Source organism: Pseudoliparis swirei, chromosome 20, assembly GCF_029220125.1.
Source record: "Pseudoliparis swirei isolate HS2019 ecotype Mariana Trench chromosome 20, NWPU_hadal_v1, whole genome shotgun sequence".
NCBI classification, from domain to species: Eukaryota; Metazoa; Chordata; class Actinopteri; order Perciformes; family Liparidae; genus Pseudoliparis; species Pseudoliparis swirei.
The window spans coordinates 14,748,746-14,759,533 of NC_079407.1; the positions used below are offsets into that span (position 1 = coordinate 14,748,746).

Below are 10,788 nucleotides of genomic sequence, written 5' to 3' on the forward strand. Positions count from 1 at the left end.
TGTTTCATCAGCTTTCAATTTGCTGTTGTATTTCCACTCATTTTTTCTCCATCGATTCCTATGTCGCTCTATATTTATGTCTATCAAATCCTGTCAACAACCACTCCTGACCAACGGCAACAGGCGACCAAAGCTTCCCATCCAGCACACCGCACACTATTCATTCATTTAGTGTGACGGCTGCAGGTGCAGTCTGTTAAGTTCTCAGTTCGAGATTGTTGGTCAGTGCCTTGCCGATATAAGTGAGTGCAAGCAGCAGTTCAGGGATGATTGCACTGCGATGTGCAATGACGTTTCCGTAATCACTGACTTTAGCCATCACTCCAGACTCCTCAAAGAACTGCCTCCTTGGCTGAGGTCTGAGATTATCTCATGTTTACACTCGTATAGGCTCATAAAAATATAAATTTGGTATAAAACTAAAAACATCTAACGTTTTTGGCTATTTTTCGGCCCCTAGTGTCGACTTCCAAAACGTCTGATCCTGGAGAATATAACCGCTGACTTAGGGCGTGACAAGATAGAAGTGTCATTTTATTGTTTTCAGTAAGTATTCAACCACTGACAGAAGTCTTTATTTGCTCCCATGTTTTAATTAGTTTGGTACACCTGGACTTTGTAACGTCTCAGCTTCTTCCCCACATCATTGAATTATTTTGAAATAAGATGCATTATAAAATCAATAATTGAAGAAGCTCCAGTATTGATCTGGCTGCATGGTTAGGATCATTGTCCAATAAGTAAGGAGCCTACTGTGCCTGTTTCTGATGGGTATTTGCTCCCTTTAACTTCTTCTTTCAAAAGAACCATCCAGTCTGATGTTGCCACCACCATTCTTCACAGTGGGGCTGTTGTCAGATGGATGAGAGGCTATTATAGACCTAATACTAAGCACTACAGCTGAATTATAATTCTTTGTGAAATCAGACATTATTTTTGGGTTCTTGCCCTCTTAAAATGTTACATTAATGTGTTGACCTCAGGAGAGCCGTCCATCTGGCTCTTGTACCACAGCACAGACGAGTGAAGCGCTGTCCTTCCAGAGGAATCATAGTTAAGGTACTTGAAACGAATGTCAGCTTTGTCCTGGGGACCAGGTCAGCCTCCTTGCTAAGGCCCTTCTAGCTTAATCTCTTTGTTTGGTCAGTCAACTTACTCTTGGGAAAAGTCACATTTGGCCATTTTTACTGATAAAGCCTTATGTGCTCTTTCATAAATGTGTAGTTTAGTCTTTTTCCACAGTTACTTTGCTCCCAGGTTTGTCTTGCTCTATCCGGCCAGATTGTTAGCAGTAAAAGACAAAAGTCCAGACTTGAATTTCAAATTTGAGAATTTCATATGAAGAATACTAAATTGTAATTTTAGTGAAAAAAAAAAAGAAGGAGGGATTGATTGCATTACAAACCTGATGTGAACACATTTCCAACATAATTTATTCACTTTACCACCACTACTTATTTAGCCACTTTGAATTATTAGTTATGCTATTTTATTACTTCATATTTTAAGCTAACAGAACATTCTGCTAAGGATCCCTTTGATTAATAGTATGCCTGTTTACTGAATAATGTAATGGACCATGTTCTACAATATTGAACATAATTGCTAACATTTGATGGATTGTACTGGAGTTTGCTTGAAGCGTTCAGTGTATCTTGATCAATGCAGTGCTTGTATGGTTATTGAGTGGAGCTCAGATCATTATGTTTCATTGATTGGTTTGCATGATAAAATATGCAGCATTCAGGTCGGTTCTCAATATTGGTGCAATAATACTGGCATGGTTCGTCTCGCTGGCTTGGAGGGAAATGTCCAAAACACTGAGTCACGCGCCGTCCACACAATAGTTGATGAAGAGTGGGCCCATCTTCACAGACAAATCGGTGGCGGAGGAGGAGGCAAGCCGAGCAGGCTGCGTTATAATGTCTTTGTCACAACATCTTCAGTCCTCAGGCGACTAGTGAAGGGCAAATGTCCAAGGCCCCGTCTCCTGTGTCTGGCTAAAGCGTACAAGGCCAGCAATAAAGATGGCTGAGATCTCACTATCCCACAGTAACATTAGCCCACTCGTGGCACATAGCCACAAGCAGACCACACACACTCACGGCTGTGTGCTCCCCGTTCAATTTGTAGAGGCGATTCAATGCAGAGTGTTTCTCGACAGCTTTCTTATTGGAAATCTCAACTCGTATTCGAGAAGACTTAAAAAGAAAAAAAGACATGATTATGTTTGACGAACAACATTAGACTAGAAAGGGAATTAAAACCAATAGAAAAACATAACACTCTACACTTTTTTTTCAAAGCTATTCTTATAAAGTCTTGTGTTGTCAATAAGGATCTTGAAATTAGATTTCAGAAATGTTGGATGATGCTCTGCTTTTTTACAGCTAACTGAACGACATAAAGTCTGAGCAGGGAGTGATAACCGCTGATATTTTGGAAAATAACTGCCAATGAACCATTTAAGCGTATGGCATTTTTTTCGATGTTTTTTTCTTCTTCTTCACTTCGAGTCTTTCACATCAAACCAGAAGAATATTAATAACGCAAGCACAAAGAACATGAACGCATTAAATGGAAGGTCTAATGAAAAGGGGAAATGAAGAAAATGGAAGAAAATATACAGCCACCAGCACATACAACAGCTAAGTACATAAGCCATTAGCCGGGCTTAAACATCGACATAAACAGACCGATTCACCCATCGCCAATAGAGCTACAAACCAAATGACAAGAGCCGGAATGGATGGAAGCAGCGAATCATTCTGTAGCCAAAGTCATCTCTAAAAAGGAATAATCTCAAGTAATGACCCTGAGACAACAGCTTCCTCTCTGACTCAGAATAATTGGTCCAACAGAGCGTTACTACCAAGCTGAGGCTTGGATAAAGAAACCAAGAACAAAGAATGAGGTGTCCTTGCAGCTTCTCCGGCTAAAAAGGTCAGAGAAGGAGTGGTCAGCCATCGTATCCTCTTCACCGTCACTGCAGAGACCTGCCTTGCTCTGTCCAGCGGTTCCTGTGCCTCACTCTGCAGCGGTCATGATATTTACACACCTCCTCAGACACACAATACACATAAGCTGCGTCTTATTCACAGAAACACGTAAACAAAGGCCCTTAAAAAGCCTGACATTGCATGTCAAACGGAGGCCTTTTTCCCCACCCTCCCCCAGCAGGATCAGTAGTCACCGTGAAATAAGTCACCTTTTGTGCTATACGAGTTCTTACAAAAGGTACTAAAATCTCCCACAGTAAAAAGGAAGCACGTTATTTAGTGCACATTTCCAATAGGTAAACCGGTAGGGAGAAAGATCTTTTGATTTCACAAAATAATTAAAAGAAAATAGTACCGTACAAAACATGAAGCAACCATAAAATACATTCAGAATATGGTGGGACATAATGTAACGTTACTTGCAGGGAAAGTCGATTCAAGGCAACTGCACACAGCTCGTCACAGTCAACTGTAAAATCTGAAGTAAGAAGCCTTTACATGTGCAAGGACGGAAACTCGTATAGCCGTGTTGAGAATTATGGCTACAGATGGATGATCCATACCATGAAAGAGCAGTGCATAAGATCCACTTCTGGCAGCATTTCAGATAAAAGTGCATACGTAATGAGTACGGCCCAAAAGGGCCTTGGATTGCTGCTCATTGTTCTTTGTTGTTGATGCAGCACGAGGCATCGCTTGACAAAGGGTCCTCTTTACTTGAAATAAATGATTCTTTGCTATTTTGTCATTAATAATAGTTATTTTTAAGCTACCGCCATTCAAAGCTAATACGATTTATTTTAAGTGGAAATAAAAACATCAAATCATGTAAAGTTTTAAATCAATAGCAATTAATTGTCTGATTGTATATCATGTATCTGGGTATTGATATGTCTGAGAGGAATACACGTATACCTCTGCTGCATAAACAAAGTCATCATGCGGTCGTTTGAAAAACACAGAACCCGCTCTGTGTTATCTGATACTTGTTATTCCTCCTCATGGCGCATTTCACCGATCATGAACATGCAGCGTCTCAAATTGGTCGAGGCAGCAGGGTGGCAATGATGCGAGTCAGGTAGGACCTGTCTGTAGCAGCACTGTACTCCTCTCGCTCCGATTAAAAATAATCTGTAAACACAGACACGGGACGAGCACAGCTAATCAGGTAACCTTTGAGAGAGCTGGTCAGGTAACTGAATTCCATGAGCACAACACCCTTACAACCCAACCAGAAAAATGTGATCTCTGTGTGAACAAAGCCAGATTCAGGCGAGGGACTTTCCACTGGAAAATGACAAGATGGCTAGAAAGGCATGTTTATAGGGCAGAGCTAATATTAGCAAGTCTTATCTAGACAAACTGCATAAGCCTGAGGAAATGACGGAAAACATTTTAATTGTGGGTAAAACCCTATCAAGAAGGAAGTCATGGAAACTTGAGCAAATTGAACAGATGACCATCAACATGACAGGGAAATAGCCCAGGCTTGTAAGCGCCACTCAATGTCACTCTGATACTGACAAGAGGTGATGGGGGATATAGCTCCATGTCCTGTACCCAAACAGCAGAGGCTGCGATCAAAACCGAGAGTTGTTGTTCCTACCTAACAAGCACCTGTTGCATATTGCTAAGTGAGGACAGCTGGTCTGTTGGCCTCGTTTCAGGACTTGTTTCAATACGTACCCAAATGTGCATCATTTGTTTAGCATCTGAAAACAAGTCACCAAATGTAGAAGGGTTGGCAAGAGTTACCGGTTGTATGAAGTAGTCAATGTAAATGTTTCAGAAACAATAGTTCAGATTGAGTTTAACGCAGCCTGATGAAGTCAAAGATTGTTTTAATATTGCTGTCGTAAAGTGAGGCAAAAGTTAAATGGGAATAAAAATCAAACCGATAGACAAAGCGGCTCTCTCTCGCTCTCCTACTTTATGCTTTTTGTGCACCTGCTACAATATCCCAATTTCACTGATTAAGTGCATTTTAACTTGGGCTGTCAGCGTTAACGCGTTAATCTATGCGATTAATTTGGCCGCGTTAACGCACTAAAATATTTTAACGCAATTAACGCAACTTTTTATTTTTTAAAACCGCGGCAGTACGTTTTGACACTGTTTCCGTTTTTAAAACAATTATTTCTCCGCGAAAATAAGGAGCAGAAATCAGTTTATCACAAAGGACCTCCCACCTCACAGGTTAGGCTCATTTAGCAGCCTGTCAGTCAGAGAACCAGAGGACACAGCGCGAGGACAATGAGCCTCATTGAATAGAGCTGAGATTGTTCTGGAATGTTTGATGTATAACACGTGGGGGTGTGTCACATGCAAAAGACTTTAAACGGTGAATTTAATTTATTTTGTAAAATGTATAAAATGCCCCCAGCCTCCAGAGGGTTAACGTGACATATGTGAATGTCAGTCAGTTTACCAAGGCCACTGGTTCTGCTGCTGTTCAATGTTAAAGATGACAGGACCAATGGGGTCTCAATATACTTCTTTTTTTTTACTAATCTGATGTTTCACTGAAGAAACAATTTATCATCCACAATATTAAATACCTCGCTGGCACTGTATATGTAGGAGCCTCTTTGAAAACACAGCTCTGTGTGAAGTTTTGTCTTTAAAAAGAAGGAACAAACTTTTAAGCGCGATTAATTAATCGCGATTTCAAAATGTGCGATTAATTAGTTAATTTTTTTTAATCGATTGACAGCCCTAATTTTAACGCATTAATGTATAGCTTTGCAAAGCAGCCAATTCTATTTTGTGTTTATATATTTGTACAATTTCATGAGGAATTCAGGAAATTATACTAATATTTCTTAAAAACACAAAACAAGTTAACACAATGGCTTTTGCCCCATATTGTCAGTACAACTACTTGCACCCAAACACAAAACTGTTTTAGATTGCTAAAAGTAAATGTGGACGTATCGGAATTGATGATGTAGCAACTGTGACTCATAGCAAGGAGCCATGAGGACAGCGGGATCCGAGTGTACCTGCTGTGGGCCCTCCCCGTTGACCATGGTTGGGGGTGGCGAGGCCAGAATTGGAAGTTCAGGGCTGGGAAGCTGGCCGGACTCCAAAGGTGAGGTGTGGTCTGCCATGTCTCCCTCATCCACACCACTGAAGAGGAACTCCTGCAACAAAGACACTGTAATCAATACAAATGCACAAAGTACACCACGAAGACTTGTGGTGTCTTCCAACCAGTCATTAGACCCGTGCTGAGAACTACATTTACCCAGAATACCCACAGGATGTGGCTTCTCTCTCCCCTCCTCTAGTATACAGGTTCTGAAAATGAAGGATCATGGCTGGATGGAAGGATGGCTAGATGAAGAAATGGGTGCATGAATATGGATATTTTTACCGATTACTACAAATTGATAAGATAATATTGAGCACTACACAATAAAGTGCCTAGTTTGAGAGATAATGCAATCATTTTGTTGGTTATATTGCAAAAAACATATGCAAACAACAGTGTGACAACATAAAACACAATATATAAAGACACTGGAAATATTAATTGGAAACTGTTGTTGGGCAATGGAATATTCCCTTTTCCCCCCTGAAGGGTTGTTTGGGAGTTGTTCCTGATCCGATGTGAGGTTTTGGGGCAGGGATGTCTATGTGTACAGATTGTAAAGCACTCCGAGACAAATTAGTAATTTGTGAAATTGGGCTATACAAATAAACTGAATTGAACACAAATAATCTAAATACACCGTTTGCAATAAAGATGCTGTGACTAGCTGAATCAACTGCAAGTCATGCACTGGCAGCATTTTTGGCACAGCAGCCCAGTTCAGCTGACTGTAAATTAGATTTTCTAATGCCATCAATGAGCTGAGCAGCCAAGTTAGAATATGTATTCCATCCCAACTAAACTGATTGCAAACCAAAGAGATGGTTGATCAGATGCAATTCCTTATAAGCGTGTCAATAGACACCATTCACGTGGAGTCAATGGTGCCTGTTAATCCCATACTTGATACATTTTGCATGCACCACTTACATGCAATGTATGCTCTCAATTTGTATTAATGTGATGCAAACTAAGTTTCTGTATGAACACAAAAATCACAGCAAGACTGAAAAGTGGTTATTGATATGCAACCGTTTCCTTTCATATAGAGGAAATGTCTCCCTTTCACCTAAAGTTGTTTTAACAAGAGAAAATAAAGAAATTAGTAATCTTTGTATATGAAAAAGTGCCAAGCCCTTCTACTGAAAAAAACATGACCATACTACTGTCCAATGTGTGCTCACATCGTTCACATAAAAACCAACCACAAATACAAAGAAGCTGACCATGTAGACATATAATGTCAAGCAATCGACAAATGCATAACAACCAAGAGGGAAAATACGAAAGCTTGAATCAAGTCATACCCTATGAGTACCGAAGAAAGATAGAGATTTAAATACACAGCAAAGGCATAAGACTAAGAAGTGCCACACTGACTGATCACTGAAAACATGAACTACGGCTCTCAGAAATTGTCCAAAAAAAAAGAGAAAACCATGAGAGCATTGTACACGTGTCCTTGAACCTAATTACAATCTGGCGCATGCGTCCCTAAACCTCACAGTGATCTGGCTTATCTGTTAGCTTTAGCCCCTCCCATCCTTAAGCTTAAACAACAAAGTCAGTTCCCCTTGTGATGGTCAATATAACAGCTTTGAGGCAACTATTGCGAGCAGTGGAGGGCCGACATTTTATTGAGTTATGCCTCTGGGTCAATCACTGCAATCACTTGGCATATCACTCTCCAAAACAAGATCATTTCACATTGATTCATGCTCAAAACTGTAATAGTTTGCCAAGAACACAACAGCTAGCTAGGGGTTAGTGACAGAAGAGATAAAGGGGAAACCCTGATCATAGAAGCGTCTGTTCTTTTGTTTGCCCCTGAACACCCAGTGCACACACTTTATGAAAATCCACATAGCATTCAATACTCACATTGGAAAATAAGATTTACGGGTATATTATTCATTTTCCCAAAAGGACATTTCATAAGTGTAAATGGGTGGTACAGATATGTTTTCATTCCAATGATTTAGTGTTAAGAGTTACATGTGACGGCTGAATGAAGGATACGTTACCTGCACTAAAAGCACACACAGTGTAGGTACTTTCCCATCTTTGCTTCTGTTCTCTAGGAAAAGATGTGGCTATAAAAGTTGATACATAATAAGACGTCCCCACGGCCTCCTAATAAACACACCAGCTGCCACTGGTGTTAAAAGTCCATTGAGTTGCATGTCAATAAACCCTGTACACAGCGTTCCTGTTGGAGCACACTACACACGACTTCTACATCGACATTGGGGCAACATCTATTATTGACTGTCATCATATTTGACTGTGGCTAATGGAGGAGCCAAAAAGGGCATAACAGCTGTTTTTCAGTTCCAGTTTCGGTCAGATGGGGAAAGCACCCAAGAATGGGTGGAAAAATATGACAGTGTGCCGAAACAACACTTAGACAAAGGGCAGCGATAAAAAACATGATAATGTTGGGGGAAAATAAGTGTTAATGACGTGTGTAACATCAGTTTCTTAGAACGACTCATTTTGAAATGTGTTTCTATACCAGACAGCTTCACCTGGTGGAACAGCTGGTTATTCAGCGCATGCATTTGACTTCACCTTTACCCGCAGAGTTAAACCCGTCTCTGCCGACGTAACGCGATATCAACTCCAAAGTGTGTCCAGCGTGTCGCAGTGGCAACACGAAATTGACCGTTTTGACGTTACACGAACGCCAAGGCAACAGTTTACTCGAGCTACAGGTGTGTGCTTAACGTTGCGTCACGACGTTAGCTGCGTGTTATCGAACTGCAACACAGCATAGAAGTTAGCTCGAATTCACAAAACGACCACCTGAGAGTTTACGTCGAGTACCCGAACATAATGCAGCAGACTGTCGGCCACATAACAGGGTTATTGCCAGCTAGCGTTACTCACCCTGTCAGTCCGCACAGCAGCAGCAGTGCAGTCTCGACGGACACGCCGGTGATTCCTCTGCGGCTCTTCTCGAAATGTTTACCGTCAGCGGGCTCCGATGACCAGCTACCTTCTGCAACACCTGAGGCGGATACCTTGCGATCTACCTAGATAAACACAAGGCACAGTGCGACATGCTAGCTTTAGCTGCCTAATGCCACCGAGCTAACCGTTAGCAAGATGAAGCGGCGCTTTTCTCGTAATTTGAACGACGACCAATCGCATTGACTCCGACTAAAACACCGCGAAGTCACTATCGAGCTACTGGGATGGCGCTATGCATCGATAATATCTGCCTGGTTGCTCTTTGTATCGAGGTAACTTTCCATCCAACCCCGCTCGCATAAAAGTCGGAATTTCACTATCGCTTACGGAGCTCTGTGTGCGCATGCGTGTGTTACAGCAAATCATGACGAATTCTAAGATAGGGAAGAGAAACATTTATAATAGTGCCATTTTGTTTTCATTAAGCTTGAGTCGTTGGTGTGTGTCAATACACCGTTCTGTTACAATATCTTCATTTGTCTATCTGCCTGTTCAGTGTTTTAAGGAAGACCTGAAGGTTGTCGTATCTGTGATCGGTTTGTTGACCAAGCAAGCGGCAGAGAAACATAAAACAAACCTGTCAGGTACTCGTTCAATTGTGGATGTGACCTTTAGTCATGCCCTGTTAAACACTGAATTGTGGCCAGCGCCTTATTTCATTTTATTGTTCTGGTCCACCCTCACGGCATCATATTGACTTTAACGGATACTATTTATACTGATCATTTGTTTTGACGATCCTTAGTATATGCAGAAGTCTGCAAACCTTCTAAAAGGTTGATTTCCGAGTAGCATTTGGCCAATTAGCCATTTTTCTACTAATGTACAAACTGCTTTAAAATCAAACTCCCGATTGACCTGGATGACTTTTTAGATGATTTGAGGAGTTCTTGACCCAAGTGTCCCAAAGTTCCCAAACGTCCCACCCTGCACTTGCCCCAGCCCGTGATCGCCCTCCGCAGGATTTCCCACATCAACACACCAGTCTACCAAAGTGGCCCATTCTGTAACTCAGGGGTGCTCACACTTTTTCAGCATGCGAGCTACTTATAATATGTTATATATATATATGTATTTATTTATATACACACAAATCCTGAAAAGCAGGGTTGTCATATTTTGTTTGACTGTAAAAAGTAATTTACAGTGAAAAATTGGAGTAAACTCATGAGCAAGAACAGCTGATGTGGTGACGTCATCAAGTTAGCTGCTGTTCCAATCGCAGAAAGACCGTCCTCCCGTCCTCCCATCCTCCCGTCCTCCCGTCCTTCGGAGTCTGGACTCCCAAGACCAGACTCCGAAGACCAGACTTCAAAAGAACACAAGTCTGTACTCAGTGTACTTTGAATTGAGAAACGGCTATTGCCACTGTAAATAACCCCTTTTTTAATTGGTTTTTTTCATGTATTTTTTAAAAGCTTTTCTTTCTCCCAAATAAATAAAAAAAGTAATTACAAATGTTTCAATTAATTTATCTTTTTTGACTCAACGATGTCTCTTTTTTCTTTCAGAAATGACCCGTAGCAAAATTCTAACCAGCTGCCCGCTTTGCCAAATGGTGTATTTGGCAATGCCCCACCATTTAAAAAGGGTCTCATTTTTAGGGAAAATCTACAGGAGAGAAAGATCCTTCTCCTGGGGCCGGTTTTTCAAAAGTAATCTTGAAAATGGGTTTTTCAAAAAGAAAAAAGGATTCAGAAATTGGATTGGATCACGTAATCC

The 10,788-nt window shown here is 41.0% G+C and overlaps 1 protein-coding gene across 1 annotated transcript in view; it reads right to left on the bottom strand.

Moving 5' to 3' along the window:
- Positions 1 to 10,040, bottom strand: part of fndc3a (fibronectin type III domain containing 3A) — a 46,150-nt gene extending 36,110 nt beyond the window's left edge. The window contains 5 exon segments of the mRNA XM_056441271.1: positions 6,002 to 6,142; positions 8,118 to 8,186; positions 8,920 to 8,938; positions 8,983 to 9,128; positions 9,993 to 10,040. Coding sequence (XP_056297246.1) covers positions 6,002 to 6,142; positions 8,118 to 8,186; positions 8,920 to 8,938; positions 8,983 to 9,128; positions 9,993 to 10,040 — 423 coding nt within the window.
- Between the last annotated feature and the right edge of the window lie 748 nt (positions 10,041 to 10,788).